The sequence below is a fragment of the Stegostoma tigrinum genome, chromosome 26 (assembly GCF_030684315.1).
Source record: "Stegostoma tigrinum isolate sSteTig4 chromosome 26, sSteTig4.hap1, whole genome shotgun sequence".
Taxonomy (NCBI): Eukaryota; Metazoa; Chordata; class Chondrichthyes; order Orectolobiformes; family Stegostomatidae; genus Stegostoma; species Stegostoma tigrinum.
The window spans coordinates 13194167-13216226 of record NC_081379.1 but is presented as its reverse complement, the minus strand read 5'-3'; the positions used below and the strand labels follow the sequence as shown (position 1 = coordinate 13216226).

Below are 22060 nucleotides of genomic sequence, written 5' to 3'. Positions count from 1 at the left end.
GAATAAAGGAAAGAAAGAGAAACAGAGTGGGCGAGGTCAAAATTTCACTTCCTGAAGTAGTGAGAACTCATGTGGAGGAACAGAGAATAAACACTACGTGATTAGCAGGAAAGACAGTTAACTAGAGGATAAAATGGAAATCCATGAGCAGGAAAGGAAAGTAAAAAAAGCTCGGGTAATTTCGTTTTTGTAAAGTTGGTCACATGAAGTCGCAACGTTTGTGCTTTAGAAAATTAACAGGAAAGCAGATGTGGAAAAACAGGATAAGCCAGTGAGTTTTGTCAAAGTGGGAAATGAAAGCACAGTGCAAGTTAAAAAGCTGCAAAAGAATGTACAACCTGGTCAGGGGTTGGTTAAAAATGTGCCAGGTCTTTTTAAAGAACTTACTTGCATGCTTAAGTATGCCAGGAGGACAAGTAAAGAAATTTAAGATTTTAAGAGAAACGGGACCAAGTCAATCTTTGATAGTGAGAGATGAGGAGATATATAATTCAAAAGGAGTACTGCCTGGAAAAGCGGTGATACATGGAATTCACGGTGAGAACAGCAGTGTTCCGTTATATCAAGTGAAGTTGGAGATTCTGGTGAAAAGTGGTGAAGTGGTTGTTGGAGTAATTGAGAAGTTCTCAGCTCTGGAAATAAAGGTTTATAATTGGTAATGATGCAACTCATTTACAGATGGGAATGATGTCTACTGTGTCTGAAAAGCCACTGGAAAAGCAGACAACTGAAGTGTTACAGGAGGTATATCCTGGGACTTTTCCTGTCTGTGTAGTAGAAAGGTCACAACATCACAGGTGGATACGGGGAGAACAAAAGGAAAAATCAAAGATAAAACATAAGGAAGTTGAACTTAAATTTATCAGAAACTATGTTTTATCAAATGGTTCATAAAAAAAAAGAGGTGGAGGACAAAGTGGATATTTTTACTTCAGAGAAGTTAGTAGAATTGCAACAGAAAGATAAAAAAACTATAACAGTTGTATCAAAAAGCATACACTAAAGAAGAATCTGACTGTATCCCAGAATATCACTACCTTAAAAATGAAATCTCGATGAGAAAATGGAGACCATCATATATTCAGGTGGATGAAAAACAGGCAGAGGCACATTAAGTTGCATTACCCACTAGGTTACACAAAAGGTGGTGTTGGGGGTAGCACATGAATTACCAGTAGGAGGTCATTTCAAACTAAAGAAAACTCAAGCTAAAATACAAAAGTATTTTTACTGGCCTCGACTGCCCAAGGACATATACTGTCTGGCAAAGTTGAACCATCAGGTAATTGGAAAACCTCAGGCCGTGATAAAACCAGCCCACTTAATACACATTCCCATATTTGAGGAACCTTTTATAAGGGTCTTAATTGATTGCATTGGACCACTAACCTAAAACAAAGTGAGAATCAGTATTTGTTCACCATAACGCAATTGTCTACTAGATTTCCAGAGGCCATTCTGTTACACAGTATCACATTTAAAAGGACTGTAGAAGAATTCATTAATTTTCCTCAAAACCAGATACGTGTTCTTAACTACCCCTTCTACCAGTGACACAAATTTCAAAGAATTATGTACCTGAACCCCGAGGACTCCCTGTTCAACAAAACTACCCAAGGGCGTTAGCATTAATCACGTAAGTCCTGCCCTTGTTTGTATTACCAAAATGCAAAACCTCACTTTTATCCAAATTCAACTCCACCTGCCACTCCTCAGCCCATTGGCTCAATTGGTCAAGATCCCTCTGTAATGCTAGAGGACCTTTTTCACTGTCCACTATACCACCAATTTTGTTGTCATCTGCAAACTTACTAACCACGCCTACTAAGTTCTCATCCAAATCATTTATATAAATGACAAACTAACGTGGACCTAGTACCGATTCCTGTGGAACACTGCTGGTCATGGCCTCCATGATGAAAAACAACCCTTCATCACCCTCTGTCTCCAAACATCAAGCCAATTCCTCATCCAATTGGCAAGTTCACCCTGAATCCCAGGTGATCTAACTTTAATTAATCTACCATGCACAACCTCATCGAAGGCTTCAATAAAGTCCAAGTAAACAAATGCTACCGCTCTGCCCTTATCAATCCTTTTGGTACTTCATGAAAAAACTCAAGTTTGTGAGACATGCTTTTCCTCGCACATAACCACGTTGACAATTCCTAATCAACTCTTCCTTCTCCAAATGCATGTAAATTCTATCCTTCGGAATCACCTCCAACAACTTAGCCACCAATGTCAGACTCACAGGTCTACAATTTCCAGGCTTCTCCTTATAGTCTTTCTTAGACAGTGGCACATTAGCCACCTTTTGGTTCTCCAAAACTTCATTCATGGTTGTAAATGCCACAAATATTTAGCAAGCTTGCCTGCATGGTTCAGATATTTGACTGTAAGAGTTGGGATGTCATGTAGAGATTGTAAAAGACATTGGTGAGGCCTCTTCTGCAGTACTGTATGTAGTTCTGGTTGTCCTATTACAGGAAGATTAAACTGGAGAAGGTTCAGAAAAGATTTGAGGATGTTGTCAGAAATGGAGGGTGTGAGATAAAAATAGACTGATGTAGTGATTGGAAGTAGGGCCAGGTGGATCTCACTGACTTGGAGATCCTTGATTGTTCACCTAGGCCAGTCAGGGAGCTCTGGCTGACAGATATAAACAGCAGATTCAGAAGGTCTCCTCAATCTATGACTGGCTTTGAGTTGGCTAGTCAGAACCCAAGTACAATGCACATGTAAATAAAGGGTGACACGGTGACAGGACACCAGTCTCTATGCATTTATTTCAATCGGAAAGACTGGGACTTTTTTCACTGGAGCGGAAGAGGTCAAGGGGTGACCCTGATGTTTATAAAACAATGAGGGGGATAGATAAGGTGGATAACAAGGGTCTTGTCCCTGGGGTCGGGACGTTTGAAACTCGGGGGCATATTTTCAAGCTGAGAGGAGAATAATTTAAAAAAAACATGAGTGGTAACTTATTTTAAAAATAGAGTGTGGGTCACGTGTGGAATGAAATTCCAGAGAAAGTGGTGGATGCAGGTAGAGTTATAATACTTAACAGACAGTTGGATGAGTTCACGAATAGGCATGGTTGAGCAATATGCACCAAGCACAGGCAGGTGAGAAGGGTTTAGTTTGGAAACATGAATGGCGTGGAATGGTTGGGCCAAAGGGTCTGTATGCTATTCCATGCTACATGACTCTGTGACCCTATACAGACCTCCCACAGAAATACAACTGGATCAAGGGACAAATTTTAGATTAAAGTTATTCAAGGAAGTTATGGGCTTCTTAGAAATAAAATAATTCAAATACACTGCATACCATCCAGAATCACAGGAACCATCAGAATGGTGGCATCAAACTTGAAAGACCATGTTGGAGCTATTAGTCTATGCTATCTAGAGGACTGGGATAAAGGAATTCCATTTGTGCTTTTTGTAGTTAGGCTTGTACCTAATGATTCAACCAAATTCAGTCCACTTGAATTAGTTTTTGGGCAGGAGGTGAAAAGACCACTGAAATTAATCAAAGAGAAATTGGTGAGTCAGAGTTCAGAGGCCACATATTTATATTATATATCAAATTTTAGGGAAAGATTAAATTGAGTGGGTGAGTTGGCTAGATAGCATTTAAAAGTAGCACAACATGCGATGAAACAAGAAGCAGACAAGAGATAGAAAATTCACAATTTTGCTAGACGACAATCCACTGAAACTGCATATCCTCGGACTGTGGGAGAAACCCACACGCGCAGTGAGAATATGCAAACTCCACACAGACAGCTGTGGAGGGTGGAACTGAACACGGGTCCCTGGTGCCATGAGGCAACAGTGCTAACCACTGAGCCACTGTGTCACCGAGTGCTGGAAAACGGGATTAGTATAATTACATGCTTGCTTTCTATAGTCAGTACACTGGAATACTCTCACTGTGTAAGATTGGGAAGCCTTTATAAAGCAGCAGAGGATAACTAAAAAAGCAATAAATCTCAGACAGTGTCATGTGAATATGCTCAAAAAGGTATTTTGATAGTGATGGAAAACAAAAGGAGAATGTTTTACTGGTAACAAAACAGAGAGAAGAATCAAGTTCAGGAGATTCCAAATTGGACAGCCCTCAAATTGAACAGAACAACGAGGAGCTTTTCAAAAATTGGGCCAAATTATGTTACCTTCCTGAGAAAAATAAGAATGACCTGAAAGAATTAATACAATCCCACAGGGAGATATGTGGGAATATGTTGGAAAGTATTAAACTGATTCTGCATGATGTAGATACAGGAAATGCTGTTCCAATTAAGCAACATTTTTACTAACTTAACTCTCTCAAGTTGGCACAGGTTCAAAGAGAGATTGAATGAATATTTAAAGACAATATAATAGAAGTGAGTTGCAGTGAACAGAGCTCATGCACAGTAATGGTGCCAAAACCAGATGATACCCAATGGTTATGTGTGGAATACCACAAATTCAGTGCAGTTACACAATCTGATTCCTATCGTATTTTACGTTTGAATGACGATATTGAGAAGGTGGGAAAAGCGACTTGTATTTCTGAGGTAGACTTACCCAGAGGATACTAGCAGGTACCTTTATCCAAATGAAAGAAAGAAATTTAGGCTTTTGTGACCCCAAATGGACTGTAAACTCATGCCATTTGGTATCAAAAAAGTGCACCAGCCACATTTCAAAGACTAACCAATGAAGTCATTTCAGGATTACCCAAGTGTGTGATGTACAATGAAGACCTGGTGATTTTTTAGTTACACACGGAAACAATGTTTGAAGCATCAATTGGAATTGTTTGGTTGACTTCAGGAGGCAGGCTTGGTGACAAACCCAGCTAATAATGAGTTTGCAAAGCTTAAGTCATGCTCCTGGGCCATGTCATCAGACATTGACAAATGGCCTACAGGATGTGAAAACAAAGGACTTTGGAGAGTTTCCCATACCATCAATGAAGAAGGAAGTACTATGATTTCTGGGACTGAATGGTTTTTCTCAGAAGCTGATACCATATTTTAGCAGTGTGGTTGCCCAACGACGCACTAATTAAAGAAGTGCAGAAAATTTCAGCAGACAGAGCAATGTCAAAAGGCATTTGATAGCCTTAAATCTGTGTTAACCACTGCCCCAGCATTGGCCACACCAAATTACATACACAAAGCCATTCAAGGTGACTATCGATGTGTGTGATATGGGTGTTGGTGCTGTACTCTTGCAAAATGACAGCAAAACAGGAAGGCATATTGAGTATTTTTCCAGAAAATTGAACAATCAATAGAAGTATTTCACAATTGAGAAGGAGCCTTTGATTATTGTATTGGTGTTGCAACATTTCAACATTTATATTGCCTGTAATGAGTCTGAGACAATTGCATATACTGATCACAATCTCCTAAATGTTTGGAAAAATTTAAGGATAAAAATTCCAGACTGTTTATTTGGAGCTTATTACTGTAGCTGTTCAACTTGAAAATTGCGCATGTGGCAGGACGAGAGAACATAATTGCTGATGCATTGTTGTGGCTTCAATTAACAAAGACAGAGGCTGTTGGTAGCTGGAAAAATAGAGACTAAAATGGACTGTAGTAGTAAATGTTTACATGTTTACTGTCAATGTAATGCATATGTATGGCAGTGTAGTAACAGTGTTAGACTAAAGGTTTTTAAAAATGAAGCCATCTTTGTACATTGATGGTTTAACTTTTTTTGGGGAGGGTATGTAACAATACTATGGCTTTAAGAGGTGTATGTTGTTTTTTAAATGCAGGAAAGTTGAGCTAAAGGTGCCAAGCAGTCTGCTTAAATCTAACAAGTAAATGGTTTGTTTTTTTTAAAATTTGGAACAGTCAAAGCAGCGTGAATGGATGGAATTAAGCTTGCAGAGAACCAGGATTTTCAGTTTTAGGTTTCTGCAGTTGCTGGGGTCGTGAAGCTGGATGTGAAAGCTCCGATTCCTCTCTTTGTGACAGCTAAAGGTGGAGTTGGCTTCCTGTTACTAGAATTGCACGTGAGAATCTATTTTACTAAATTTGCATTTGCCAAGGGTGTGTTTATGGGATGTTATTATATTGGAAGTCAATTAGTTGTAGGTAATATGTTATTTCGTTAAGCATTTTGGTAGAGTTACAGTTAAGCCAATTCTTTTATTTTGTTTTTACTGTGCCTGTATTTTAACTGTAGTGCAAAATTGAAGTGTGCTTTGTTTAAAGTTGAGTAGGTTGATCAATTGAATTGTACCTGAAATGCAACACCTTACACACCTTTAAAATAAGAAAAAGTTAAGAGTCTCGGCTATCATCTTAATATATTTGAGGAGGTTTGGTCTGTTACCAGTTAGAACCTTGCTGCCCAACACTTGGATGGAAAATGGAATGTCTCGCTCTTGACATTGGATCATGAAACCAGATTGCTCAATGAGGCAGTAATTGAGAAAGGGGAATGGAGTAGGTGATGAGAGCCAAAGGCAATGGCTTCATATTCCCGTATTTAAATTTTATCCATGACTGAAAGTGAATTACTTTCTGCAGAACACCCTGCCTGGTCTTTTTAGACACGATATTTGTGGTTTGTCAATTAAGTTTCTGGTCGGCAACCTAAACATTCAAACCTGTTGAGGAATGTATAAAACCAATTGGTAAAGTCATCAATCTTCAATGCCGATTTCATATGACTCTATCAACTTCCTTGCCAATGCCCATGTCATTCAAGGCATGAAAAGGTTGCCCTTTTGTCTTATAAGACCCCTTTGCAGTCAGGCTGGTACCGTTCGATAACTGTCTACAATACATTTACATTCACGAAGGAAGCGTTAATGGCACAATCAATAACTTCCGATATACTGCATGAATAAACAATGCAAGCATTTCAGTTAATTCTTGGCTCACACGTCAATTGTCTAAACAGCAATTAGCATAAGTGATATCATGTTTATCTTTCTGCTGCACTAACTCAATTTAATCTCCATTTTTCAAAAGACATTCCTCAAACAAAAGGTTTCTTTTAAAATAAGAACCGAATTTTCTTAAGACTTACAGATATATATTAACTCCTTTGCTATCGCTTTGCTCATGTGAAAAGGAAAATATCAAATTTTTATCACATTTCATGTCATAAAATCAAAATTTGACATAATTCCTGATCATCCGAGCATGATTAATGCACAAGATTACTCATTTTCTGTTTCAGAGGAAAAGTGGATAGAAATATATAATGAGAGTCTCAAAAGGAGGTTAAAAAACTTGCAATGCCAGTATTGAAAGCAGAATTCTAAGTAACCAGTTGCCCTTACCATCATTGTCAGCAAAATGACCAGCATTCTGACAGCTCTAAGTGAACCAGGACAATCTTTTAAATATTACAGTAGGATCTCAGAAAGCTATGCCAGCAAGCAGTATAATGTAATGAAAGGGATGACTTTACCAATTGGGTTTATACATTCCTCAACAGGTTTGAATGTTTAGGTTGCCGAATTACCAGAAACTTAATTGACAAACCATCAATATTGTGTCTAAAAAGACCAGGCAGGGTATTCTGCTGAAAGTAACTCACGTTCAGTCATAGCTAAAATTTAAGTAAGGCAATGTGAAGCCATTGCCTTTGGCTCTCATCACCTATTCCATTCCCCTTTCCCAATTACTGACTCACATTGAGTGATCTGGTTTTATGATCTTGGCGCTGTATTTTCCTTAAGTGAGCATTTAGTCACATATCTTCTTGGCAAACTATTACTTCTGTCTTGATATTTTTTATTCATTCATGGAGCATTGGCATTGCCAGCTGACTAGAATTTATTGATCTTTGCTAGCTGCTCAAGAAGGTGGTGGTGTGCTGCTTTCTTGAACCATGTATTGCAGGCTTACCCACAATGCTATTAGGGAGGGAATTCCAGGATGTTGACTTGGCAACAATGAGGTATGGCAATAAATTTCCAAGTTAGGATGGTAGTGACTTGGAGAGAACTTGCAGGTGCGGTGTTCCCATGGATCTGCTGCCATCGTCCTTCCAGACACAAGTGGTCATGGATTTGGAAAGTGCTATCTCAGGATCTTTGCTATATTTCTGCAGTGCATCAGAGAGATAGTACACACTGCTGCTACACAGTGTTGGGTGGTGGAGAGAGTGGATGCTTGCGGATGTCATGCCAATCAAGTAAGCTGCTTTGCCCTGCAGAGTGTCAACCTTAGAGTCACAAGAGTCTTACTGTAAGGAAACACTCCCTTCAATCCAACTCGTACATGCCTACCAAGTTTCCCAAACTAAACTAGTCCCACTTGCTGCATTTGGCCTATATCCCTCAAAACATTTCCGATTCATATGCCTATCCAAATACCTTTCAAATATTGTAACTGTACCTGCATTTACCACCACCTTGGGCAGTTCATTCCACATAAAAATTACCCTGTGTGAAAAAGTTGCCCCTCAGGTCCCTTTTAAATCTTTCTCCTCTCACCTTAAGAATATGCCCCCATTTTTGAACTCACCCACCCTAGGGAAAAGGCATCTGCTATTCACCTTGTCTATGCCGCACATAATTCTTTAAACCTGTGAAGACCCCCTTAACCTCACCCACTCCAGTGATAAAAGTCCCACCCTATCCAACCTTGTGTTATAACTCAGGCTTTCCAGTCTCAGCAATATCCTGGTAAATCTTTTCTGAGCCCTCTTCAATTTAATAATATCCTTCTTAGTGCAGGGCAACCAGAACTGTACACAGTACTCCAAAACCAGCCTATCCAACATCCTGTACAATATCAACATAATGTCCCAACTCTTGTACTCAATACTTCACATTTGCCTGCACTCATCCAGGCAAATGTGAAGTATTCCATCACATTCTTGACTTGTGTCCTGTCGATGGTTATTAGATTTTGGGGAGTCAGGATGTGAACGACTCACTGGGGTATTCCCAGCCTCTGCCCTGTTCTTGTCGCCAGCCTGTATTTGTATGGCCAGTCCAGTTGAGTTTTGGGGGAATGGCTTCCACCAGGATGTTGATAATGGGGGATTCAGTGATAGTAATATCATTGAATGCCAAGGGGGATTTGGCCTGATCGTCTCTCATTAGAAATATGATTATCACCTGGTATTTGTGCAAAGCATATCTTGCTTACCACTTATCAGTCCAAGCCTGGATGTTATTCAGATCTTGTTGCATTTGGCCATTTCTGCTCCTGCCGCAAGAAGCCTAACTTATCTTGCTGTTATTTCTAGATTTGACTATTCAAAGTCTGTCATGGCCTGTCACTTACATTTCATCCTGCATAAACTTGAGATCTGGGCGCCACAGTTTTGATGACACTAACTCACACTGACCAGTCATTTTTCATCATTTTTGTGCCTGTCAACCTGCCTTATTAGTTCCTGATCCCAGGGTACACGAGACTTAAAATTCTCATACCGATGTTCAGATCCCCTTGCCCCTCCCTCTTAACTTGTATCAGGCAGGAAGTCCTCCTAGAGTTCTTTACTCCTCCAATTTTGGCACATTGCCTTCGCCCCTCAGGAAGTGGCATGGACAATTTTTAAGCCTTGAAATAGGCTCACAGTGGGATAGAGCTTGAGATGTTGAGATATTTCTGGATTCCTATTCCAAATCTATAATGTGGAGGTGCCAAAGTTGGACTGGGGTGGACAAAGACAGAACACTCACAACGCCAGATTATAGTCTGCTCACCTGCATATGTGTGGTGACGGTAACATCGTGGGACCTGTGAGCTGCTTCCCTGTTGTAGAAAAAGTGCCGCACCCTTAACTGTGAAGAAACTGTCGCTGAGGCTGTGTACAGAAAAAATACATAGATCAGAGAAATTACTGAAAGCTACAATTACATGCAATTAATAGATGTTGAATATTTATTATCACCTTTCTTCCGAATCTTTTAATATCTAAATTAGTTTAACATCACATAAATTGCAATAAGTACTAATCAAAGTACAGTACTATCAAAATACCAGATGTTCTTAATTCAGAACAATGCAAGTTTTTGATCTTAACCAAATTTTCATCATTTGTGTTAATCTTTTCTGCAAGATTTTATTCTATGGAAAGCAGATTTGTTTTAACATTGCATTGCAACAAACCACTTGTGAATATTCACAGATCTTCCTGCAACATTGCTGATGAATAATCTTCAACTTGAAGTTACTTTCCCATAATTACTGCAATGCATCTATATGTGGCAGCAGAATGGCTATTTCTATAAAATAGCAAATCTACTGAACAAACATGTTTCACGTCTGGCAAAGGCTTACATAACACAAACACCGATGACAAGTAATAGTGGTTTCACATGTGGATGACTTGCTTTTGTTTCTCAAACCCTCTCCTCACTTTTTAAACTACGTATAATTTGTAGGAATTGTTTAAACTGCAGGACTTTTATTTCCCACAACCTGCCTCAGTTTTCAAATTATGTGCCAGTAAACAAACCCTTTTCTCCTTCCTTTCTTCCCACATTAGATTTGAAGTTCTTGCTAAGGCTGTGATTTGTGTAGGACTGTCACCAGGCAACTTATTTCTGTTGTCACTTTCCAATGACCAAGACCTTAAAGATTTGGTCATTTTCCATAATCTAAGCCTGAATTGTCCTCAGTGTCCAAACCGAGTATCAAGCAGCTTTCAAGCCTGCCTTTCCAACCAGTGACAAAGACAGTGGAGAATTTACTATAGTTAGGGTTGTCTTGACCAGTCCCAGCAACCCCCCCCAATCCATTGTGTCATCTAAGTCATTATTATATTCAGTTCAGGGTCACAAGGCCTGAAATGTTAACTGATTTTTTTCTTCACCGACACTGCCAGACTTGCTGAGCTTTAACTGCAACTTCTGATTTTGTTATTTATCCATTACCCCAATTACAAGATGGTTGCTGTGATAATGGGAACTGCAGATGCTGGAGAATCCAAGATAATAAAATGTGAGGCTGGATGAACACAGCAGGCCCAGCAGTATCTCAGGAGCACAAAAGCTGACGTTTTGGGCCTAGACCCTTCATCAGAGCTCTGATGAAGGGTCTAGGCCCAAAACATCAGCTTTTGTGCTCCTGAGATGCTGCTGGGCCTGCTGTGTTCACCCAGCCTCACATTTTATTATCTTATACAAGATGGCTGCTAATCATTTAAATTAATCCCTAATTATATCCAATCCTCCAGCGGAGGCTGGATAGTTGAATAATTTTAAGGTCAAATAGAATTTTGATTTCAAGGAGTCTAGGGTTATGTGGGGGGGGGGGGGGGGGAGAGAGAGAGAGAGAGAGAGAGAGAGAAAAGAGTAACAAAGTATACATAAGGCCACAATCAGATCAGCCGTGATCTTGTTGAATGGTGAAATAGACTTGACGAGTCAAATGGCCCATACCTGCTCCTTTTTATGTATTAGAAGGATGAGAGGGGATCTGACTGAGATGGATAAGATCACTAAGGGATTGGACACTCTGGAGGCAGGAAGCATGTTTCCGCTGATGGATGAGTACAGAACCAGAGGACACAGTTTAAAAATAAGGGGTAGGCCATTTAGAACAGAGTTGAGAAAAAACTTTTTCACCCAGAGTGTGGTGGATATATGAAATGCTCTGCCCCAGAAGGCAGTGGAGGCCAACTCTCTGGATACTTTCAAGAAAGAAATAGATAGAGCTCTTAAAGATAGAGGAATCAAGGGTTATGGGGATAAGGCAGGAACAGAATACTGATTGTGGATGATCAGCCATAATCATAATGAATGGTGGTGCTGGCTCGAAGGGCAGAATGGCCTATTCCAGCACCTATTGTCTATTACAACTTTTTAGCCTTTAGTTCCATTGATTTTCTAGTGTTTTTTCTTCTAATGATTCTCTATTTTTGTTTAGTCAATCATGGGGGCTTGGCATTATTAGGTACTTCTAGCGTCTCCTATAGTTGAACTTGTTTTTGTGATAAGTTATTATTCAAAATCTGCCGTTTCCCTTGTTCGTCCTCTTTTAAATGAGAAGTCCCCTCGACACTATCCCCATCAAACTCTCTCAGGATTGGGAAAGTACAGGATTAAATAGAAATTTTAAAAGAACGAGTAAAGCTCACTCTAATCTTTTAGACAGGAAGTGAATGGAAAGTAAAGTTGCCTCAACACCGTCTCCAGCCAACACTCTCAGGACTGGGGCAGCACGGATTTGTATGTGGAATAAAGCTCCGTTTATCCCTCAAACTAAATATAAACTGGAAGCAAAGGTCCCTCGACTTCATTGAGCTGAAAGTAACAGCATTCCATATGAAGCACCCCTAGGACAGCAAGGGTTTGAATACAGAGGTAAACTCCCCCGTGACTACATAAACTTCAGAACTTAATTGTTCACAAATTGAAAGAATCAGCAATAACTCTTTCTGGAATAAATGGTTTCCCCAAGACGAAAGGTACAAGGAGAAACTTATAAAGGAATTAAATCCAACTTGCTAATTAACCAGCTGTGGGCAGAAACATAAACAAGCTGTTTCCTGGGAGAGACGAGGTAACACATTGTGATAACTTGCCAACTCGTGACAAATGGGCAATTAACCTCATCCTTCTGCAGGAAGCCTTAACTGCAGGACAGGCAGTTTCAAACTGACGGCTAACTCTGAATTTAACAAGGAACAGGGGAGCTACTTCTGATAAGAAATCAAACTACCGATTTGAAGTCCCCAAAAGAATAATCACTCACTTGTACGAAAGAATCTAAAGGATCATCAATAATGTCGCCCCACAAACTTGAAACAGAGAAAATTGTGTAAGAATCAAACAAGAGAACAATTTGGCAGAAGAACGGTAGCTAAGTGGCTAGCACTGCAGCCTCACGGTGCCAGGGACCTGAGTTTGATTCCACTGGTTTGCAACTGTCCATGTGCAGTTTGCACATTCTCTCTGTGTCTGTGGGGGCTTCCTCCAGGTGCTCCAGTTTCCTCCCACAGTCTAAAGATGTGCAGGCTAGGTGGATTGGCCATGCTAAATTGCCCGTAATGTTCAGGGATATGGAAACTAGGTGGGTTATAAGGGAATGTGTCAGTGTGGGTTTGTTGGGCCGAAGGGCCTGTTTCCACACTGTAGGGATTCTATGATTCTATGAAGAACTCCGAATATCAACACTACACAAGGATTGAACCCTGGACTTCCAGAGACAGACACTGTTGGTTGGAATCGTAGTTAAATTTCACCATTAATTGGGTCATAGCCAGGTCGTGTTGTGAGGTTTAATTTGCTTATTTGAAGGGTTCCTACATGCAATAAAGTTTAAATCATTTGATTGTCTTTACTTGATTTTCTAAGAAATTTCTTAATAAGCAGCCAAATTAAAAGTAACTTGTGGGGAGTTACTCACAATACCCCCTAGTCTCTGAATTCAAAGTAAATGGAAAGAAAAGCTCCCCCACCACCGTCATCAGGACAGGGACAACTGGAGGCTAAATACAGAAGAAATTTCCTCCATTCATTTGAATGCAAAATAAACTGAACATAAAAAGGTCCCCTCAATACTGCCCTCAACAAATACTACCAAGACAGGGGAAGAAAATGGGTTAGAATATAAAATAAAGCTTCCTCAATTCTTTCAAGGAGTTCAAAATAATAGTGATGCAGCCCCTGCAAGGGTATAGTATCAAAATCAAACAAACGCAAGAAGTTGAACGGAAACTTACAAAACTAAACAGAAACTTACTATGGCAAAATGACATCACCCAGGCCGATGGCGTCCACCAGTCTCAATAGACTACACTCATGCCAGTGAGCACCACATGCTCCCTCTCCAGGGACACACAAGCACAGATGTAACCATGAAAGAGGAGCAGACAGTGTAAAACAACAAGCCTCTCTGTAGCCCATTGCCTAGACCTGCTCACAACCACTTTGTCCAGGTGGAGGAGCAGACCCACAAGGCGGCCCCTCAACTGATCCACTCCTCCCTGCACACGGGGTGTCTGCAGATCAGGAGCACAGGACTGAAAGACAATGAAAACTTTCCCTTGTTCCTCCCTGATTCCACAGTCTTGCATGATAAAGGACTAATATCTAGTTTAGCCAATCTCCTTTCTGTTGTGCACTTAGAGGCTTTCAGTGCCTTTTAAAACAGTTTTATTCCCCTTGACTTTCTGAAGTCATCCTTTATTGGTTTCAAACAATTTTCCCCATCTTCTGGCCTACTTCTAATCTTCACAACATTGTATGTCTTACTTCTAATTTGATACCAATTTGAACTCTGAGTCAGCCATGAATGTTTCTTCTTCTGAAAAAGCCATATAGAAAGGAAACAGACCCTTCGACTTGTCCATGCCAACCAGGTTTCCTCTACTCAACTAATTGGTGTTTAGTCCATATCCCTCTAAATCCTTCCTAACCAAGTCTTTTAAATGTTGTAATTGTACCTGCTTTCTACCACTTCCTCTGGCAGCTTGTTGCAGATATGCACCAACTTCAGAATGAAAAAGGTGCCCCTCAGGTCCCTTTCAAAAAAAAACCTTTCCCTCTCACCATAAACTTACGCTGTCTAGTTTTTGGATTCACCTATCCTGGGAAAAGATGAAAGCGATTTGTTTTATCTATGTCGCTCACGACTTTATAAACCTATCCCAGGCTATCCAGCCTCTCCTTAAAAATCAAACCTTTCAGTCTTGGTTGCGTCCTTGTAAATCTCTTTTGCACCCTTTCCATTCTAATTACATCCTTCCTTTTATCTCTATTTCTCAATAAGAACAGACAACAGCAGGCAGATGAAGGTGAGAGGGGCGGAAGCAGGGTTCAGGGTAGAATGGCTTGAAGCTGGGACAGGGCTATCCGGAGTAGCTCACATGAAAATGTTGCCCCATTCTGCCTTCCTAGCCAACTCAAAATGTATACTTAGGCCCAGAGTTATGAAGTACATCAAGGGAAACACTCCTCTGTGGTTTATGTCTGAAACACAGGGACACTTGAGTTGATTATTCCCTAACTAAATCACATGGTCTCAAAAGCAATCCATTCCTTACAAAACAGGGAGAGAAACTGCAACTTGAAGAACAAGGTTATTGCTTTCTTTCTTATATGTTAAAACAGTTAGACCCAGATGTAAAGCAGAGATTACACTACTAGACATCAGAAGTCAGGAAAACATCAAAACGACACAAATGCACTTTAAACAGCAAGCAGCGCCAGCTGATTATAATATCTTTGTTTTCAGGTCAAAAACCAAAATACAGCTCAATTTTCCCCAGATTTTCATTCTTGCAGCTTTTGGCATGGATTGCAAATGAAGGTAGATATCATAGATCTACAATTTGCTCACAACGGCTTCCTTAAACCTTGCATAAATGTTTTACATAATGCTTTCAGAAAACAGTTGAGAAAAATATTTCATGATATAACACAAAAACCTACAATCCCATTGGAATACCATTTCTAGTAATCAAACCACAATGTTCCAACATCCCTACATTAGGCAGAAAGCCAAAACAGGATGTGAAGACCTTGCTAGGAGATGACTCAGCAGCCTGTTTCCTGTCAGAACAAGAAATTTTAAATGCAGTCAATAACAGCCTGGCTTAACATAGCTATCTTTCAAGTGTGTTAAATAGAATCCTGACCCACCAACATTTTTATCAAATGAAGAAAACAACCGCCAATGGTTTCCTCATTGCTGTAATTTCAGGTTTTCCATTAAATCTTTAGTTTCCGTTATGAATGCCATTACTAACGTGAGGCTATTTCTTTATCTTTATGAACAATTCCAGAAGACAAGATCATTGGTAGAAAGCAGGATCCAGCAAATTTCCAGACCCCATGTCACTACAGTTTGCAAGTTTTTGAGAACTCTGTTGAACATTTTTTTAAAGTGGAAATTACCAGTACACAAGACGACCATCTCCAGAACTTTCTGCTTTTGCACAACTGCTTTGTGAACTTAATTCTTGGAGTAACCAGCAAGAGGGTAAAGAAACAACTCAAATTAGTAGCTTTCAGGGCATCGTAATGCCAAAAGTAATTTAAGGCTAATAGCTCAGTGTTTATGCCTTGCAAACATTTCAAAATTTATTGCAGTTCAGCTTACTATAGAAGAACATGACAAAAAGTATGAGCTACTTTGTATTATTTTGATGAAATTAAACCCTATGCAAGGAGTGGTACAATTGAGATTTCTATAATTTAATGCTAAAGATAGAGGATTATCAGATAAATTATAAGTAATTTTACAAAACTACAAATTAGCAAATGTAGGCCACTTGGCTGCTCAAGATTGCTCCACCATTCAAGAAGATTACAATTGGAACCTAATATTAATATTATTGCAAATCTACAGCTTTTTTTAAGAAAGAGACTTCCAAGGACATTTCAAGACTAGGGGGCATCTTTTTAAGGTGAAAGGAGAAAGATTAAAAAAAAGGGGCAGTTTTTTTTTTCTTTACACAGAGAGTGGTTCGTGTGTGGAATGACCTTCCAGACGAAGTGGTGGATGTGGTACAGTAACAACATTTATAAGATATTTCGATAAGTATACAAATAAGGAATGCTTTTGAGGAATATGGACCTAATGCAGGCAGGTGGGACTAGTTTCATTTGAAAATTATGGTAGGCCCATAGACTGGATGGATCGAAGGGTCTGTTTTCATGCTGTATGATGCTATAACTCTCTGAAAATATTTTCTCCTAAATTAGCAACACTTTTTTATAAATCAGTGGCTTTTAGCTCTGGATTCTCACAAAAGCTACATCCTTTCCACATGCACCGGTCAAGACCTCTCAGGGTCTTACATTGTCCGACTCCTTATTTTTACAATTCAGCTGATTGAAGCCTTGTTGGCTCAACCTTTCCTCATTAGGCAACCTACCCATTACAGATGCAAGGCTAGTAAATCTCCTCTGAACTAGTTCCAATGTACTTACATCATTTCTTAAATAAGGAAAACAATAGAGTTCACAATTCTCCAGTTTTGGTCTTACCAATGAGTTTGGTTTCTTGGCAGCTTCTGCATTGACAAGGTGGGCCCAGTGCTGACTCATGGTTGCTGCAGCAGAGACAAGTTTGGGTTCTCCACAGCATCTACATCCAGGTAGTGGCAGTGGCAAGGTTGCCCACAGTACAAGACCTGGCAGCAATGACGGTAGCTGCACTGGCGAGGTGGACCGTAAGAAGATTCTTGATGGTGGTGGTGCAGTGGAGATTGGGCTGATGCGGGACCCAGTGGCATCTTTGACAGCTGCAATGGCCAACAAGGACTCAACTGGATAGCAGCATAGGTGGAGGCATGATGGTGCTGGAGAGTGGCAACTCTTGTCCAAGTGGTGCAACGAGGGGACTTGTGGCTGAGCATTTAACAGGAACTGTAAAAGTGAACTTTATTTTCCAGCCTTTATATTCTATGTTATAGTTTATTTTTCTGTGTTTTTAAGACAGCGCCAGAGAGTATTGAAACTATACAACTTTTTTCACTATATTTAGTAACTAAATGCTTATGACAATAAGTCAGATGATTGAAATCAAATCAATGCTCTGAACAGTTGGAACTTAACATTCTTACTTTTGTATTCTATTCCCTCGCAATAAACAACATTCTAATTGCTTTGCAAGTTACTTGTTGAACCTGCATACTAACATTTTGCATATAACACGATGATGAACAGATCCCTCTGCATCTGAGAGCTCTGCAATCTCTCAGCATTTAAATGATCTGCTTTTCTTTCCCATTCTTTCTGCCAAAAGGCAGAATTTCAACTTTCTTACCTTATACTTCATAAGCAGGTCTTTGTCTATTCACTTAAGCCAGCAATCTCCCTTGGTAGTCTCCATCTGCCTTCTTCACAACTTACTTTCCTATTCATCTTTGAATCATCAGGAAATTTAGCTGCCATATCTTCAGTCCTTTCATCCAAGTCATCTATACAGCTTGCAAAATATTGAGCCCCCAACACTGAATTCTGTGGCAAACCACAATGGCACCTTGCCAACATAAAGTTGCCCATTCATGCTTATTCTCAGATTCATTTTAGCTATCCATTCTTCTATCCATGCCAACATGTCACACCCACACTGTGAATTTTTATTTTCTGCAATAAGTTTTGATGCAACACCTTGTCAAATGCTTTCTCGAAATCAAACTAAGGAGATTTCACATATTCCCCTTTGTCTACAGAATATTATTTTTTCAAAGAATTCAAATATATAGATGGAAAATTATTTCCACTTCATAAAACCAGAATGACTCTTCCCGATTATCTCAAATATTTCTAAATGGTCTACTAAAACATCTTTAAAAATATATTCTAAAGTTTCCCTTTGGCGGATGTTAGGCTACTGTAGTTTCCTGCTGTCTGTTTCTGTCCCCTGTTGAATAAAAATGTTACATATGCGGTTTTCCAATCTCATAGGATCTTGACCAAAGCTTGAAAATGCAATACATCCTCAACTCATCGGCCATCACCTTATTTTGCATTATTACTCTCAGACTCACTTCCTGATGGACCAATGTGCACTTCATGAATTTACTTTTTTCAAATATCTATAGAAATTTTTATTTCAAAGGACAAACAGTCAAAACCTTGCTGCTGTTGAGCATTTTTCCCCCCCCAAGGTAATCTGGTGTTGGTAAGTCCCACAGAAGTACCAGAATTCAGCATCTTCAAAAACACACGTCTTTCTGTAACCAATAAGTAACTATATTTTCAGTTTTACTTTAAATTATACAGGGAGAACAAATAATATAAATGCTCATGATCCAATTTGAATTTCCAAATGAAATATCTGTAGACCTTATGAAAATAGGCTTTTTTAAGCAAAAAAGTTTGATACTTTCTTTAATTTCTTTTAGTTACACTTGGAAGTAACAACCCAATTTAAAAGTTCACTTTATTCCCCGATGTTGTCATAATGCCCTTAACTAAGTTTCAAATATTAGGTTTGACTCGACAATTGTCATCTACTTGCATTGTGTATGATCAGTTTCATCATTGTATTGCCATCTACCCTACTACTTCCAATTTTCCGTCTTTTGCAGTTAATCAACTCATTTTTAAAATTTTGTTGTGTAACAGAATATCAGTTTCCTGCAGCACAATCTAACTGCTGCGTAAGAATGGTGGTTCAAACCCTGCATGTGGTTCTACGAACTCCTCTCACTTTCAAATGAAGCCAATTACAATGTTTTTTAAGCTGTTAACCAGCCTAGAGGTTATAAATTGCATTATTAAGCGTCTTCAAAAACACACATCTTTCTGCAACCAATAAGTAACTACATTTTACTTTGAATTATAAAGGGAAAACAAATAAAGAAAACAAGTATTGTCAATGTGCATGTAATCTCAAAATTTATTCATTCTAATCTGTGCACTTGCTGGTAACAACAAAACAAAAAGAAAAGCATGAGCTGGAAATGTTTTTGCTCATTGCAAGTTACTGACTTTAAGTGAACCTACAGAAGTACATTCTGCACATATACGTATGGCATTTTTAAAATAAAATTCGCGCACATGACTAGAATGATGTCGCCGCTGCCACAAATGCCAGCAATTTCTGTTGGACAAACAGATTTGCTGTACATCTATCCCCACCTAGTGATCAATACAAGAAATTCATAACAAATTCCACACAATTTTCAACCATACACAGTAACCAATAAGTACACAGAAATACATTAAAATGGACCAGCAAACAGTTAGCCGGTAGACAAGACTGTGCAGTACTGCACGAGCAAATTCCAGGTGAATAGCCATTGTTAAGATGTATTATTTTAAATATTAATTTAGTATATCATTGAGTGAGCATATGCCTATATTTCGGAAATAGTAGGAACTGCCAATGCTGGAGAATCTGAGATAACAAGGTGTAGAGCTGGATGAAACACAGCTGGCCAGGCAGGATCAGAGGAGCAGGAAAGCTGACATTTTGAGTCTGGACCCTTCTTCAGAAAGGCTGGCCTTTGGGGTTAATGGGGTTAAAATTGATTCAGAGATAGCAGGAACTGCCGATGCTGCTCCTCTGATGCTGCTCGGCCTGCTGTGTTCATCCAGCTCTACACCTAGTTATCTCAGATTCTCCAGCATCGGCAATTCCTTCTATCTCCAAAGCACAGGAGACTGGATACGAAGGCCCCCTTGTGGCAGAGTGGTAATGTCCCTACTCCTGAACCAGGAGACCCAGATTCAAGTCTCACCGGCTCCAGAGATATATAATAACATCTCTGAATAGGTTGATTAGAAAGATAGGTACAGAAGGGGAAAATGTTGCATTTGCAAAGAACAAGCTGCTCACTGGATTCAGCAAGAGTATACCACATTCAGTGAGTGAGTGGTCAAGTGACTCCAATTGTACATGCAATAAAGCAGGATTTTGAGCCAGTGGCAACTTACCTGAGGAGCTCTTTGTTCTCCCTTTTCATTCCCCTCTTTCCTTGCAACACTTGTAAACAGACTGGAAGGCTTAATCACTGTGTCGCAAGAGTGCTTAAGATGGAAGTCTGGATCGACTCTATTGCTTCCAGAAAAGCTGGCCACAGCAGACCGAGGAAGACAACCCAGTGAACACAGCCTGTGCGCAAGTCATTTCAGTTACACAGCAACTATGGGATAATCTGTAAATAACTGTCTTCCCTGAATTTAACTGCTGACTGGCCAAAATCAAACACTGCTGAGTTTTACCTATCTTTCCAAACTTGGAGGATTTGAGTGAAGTAACCCCAAAGACCAGTATCCCCATTACCAAGCCACCCTTTATTTACACTTGGAGAGTCTATGACACTGACCCAGCTCCCTCAGAACCAGCTCTCAGAGTGAACAGGATGTCTGTCATTCCCAGTCTTCTCTGTCAGCCAGGGCCTTGTGATTGAACCAGATTAACAACCCCATTCACAGAACTCATATTCTACGAGGTCTATCTCGCTGACATTGCTACAAATCACAGTGACTGCCTGTGTTGGTTTTTCACAAAAGCATGTTGTATATATTTACACAATTTAAAACTTTTCTTTACATTCTTTGCCTGAGCAAACTTTGCTTGCAATAACTTATTTTCATAGTTGTTACATAAGGAATGTTGCTGACTTATTTTTAATACTAAACAATATAGTCTGATGCTCTTAATTTGCAAACTTAATTCCGCTTTTAAGTTCAAACTTCACTGTGGTCATTGGAGAAGTGGGACAAGGAGAAGAATCAGTTCTTCCCTCCTAACCTGATCATAACACCAATTAATCAGATGATTGCTGCAAGGATCAGTCAGCGCCTTTGATGTTTCCTCTTTGTAAATCATGATTTACAATGTTGGCAATCAAGACTTACAAACTTTCACAATCCTTGACAGCAGTCAACATTTTGGCATTGTTCCCAAATCTCATGCCTATTTGGATATTTCTTCCATTGCTTCTCTCAATTTTAAGTCATCAAATGGGTATTCTAGTTTTGCCCTGTGATGCCCAAAGATTTTTATAAACGACTTGGAGAAAGGAATTGCACCCAAAATGTTCACAATTATAGGCAATAAAGAATGTTAATATGAGCAAACTCAAAACGATTCTGATAAATAACTGAAGAAATGGAGTAATCTAATGAAAGGAGTGAAGTATGCTAAGAGTTTGGAAGCATGTGTTAAATTGAAACACTGAGTTGGGATAAACTGAATCTTTAAAATTATTCAGAGATAATGGGAACTGCAGATGCTGGAGATTCCAAGATAATAAAATGTGAGGCTGGATGAACACAGCAGGCCAAGCAGCATCTCAGGAGCACAAAAACTGACGTTTCGGGCCTACTTCACCAGTTTCAAAATCTCCCCTTCCCCTACTGCAGACTTCACCAGTTTCAAAATCTCCCCTTCCCCTACTGCAACTCTGCAGCCATATGGTATCAATGCGGACTTCACCAGTTTCAAAATCTCCCCTTCCCCTACTGCATCCCTCAACCAGCGCAGTTCGTCCCCTCCCCCCACTGCACCACACAACCAGCCCAGCTCTTCCCCCCCACCCACTGCATCCCAAAACCAGTCCAACCTGTCTCTGCCTCCCTAACCGGTTCTTCCTCTCACCCATCCCTTCCTCCCACCCCAAGCCGCACCCCCCGCTACCTACTAACCTCATCCCACCTCCTT

General features: G+C 39.8%; 1 protein-coding gene across 2 annotated transcripts in view; it reads right to left on the bottom strand.

The window, feature by feature from the left end:
• The window catches only part of LOC125464061 (protein phosphatase Slingshot homolog 1-like), a 117283-nt gene that overhangs the window by 65237 nt on the left and 29986 nt on the right, over positions 1 to 22060 (bottom strand). For both annotated transcript variants that reach the window (XM_048556068.1, XM_048556069.1), the window contains one exon: positions 9691 to 9791. In XM_048556068.1, the coding sequence (XP_048412025.1) occupies positions 9691 to 9791 (101 nt within the window). The remainder of the gene's footprint in view (positions 1 to 9690; positions 9792 to 22060) is intronic.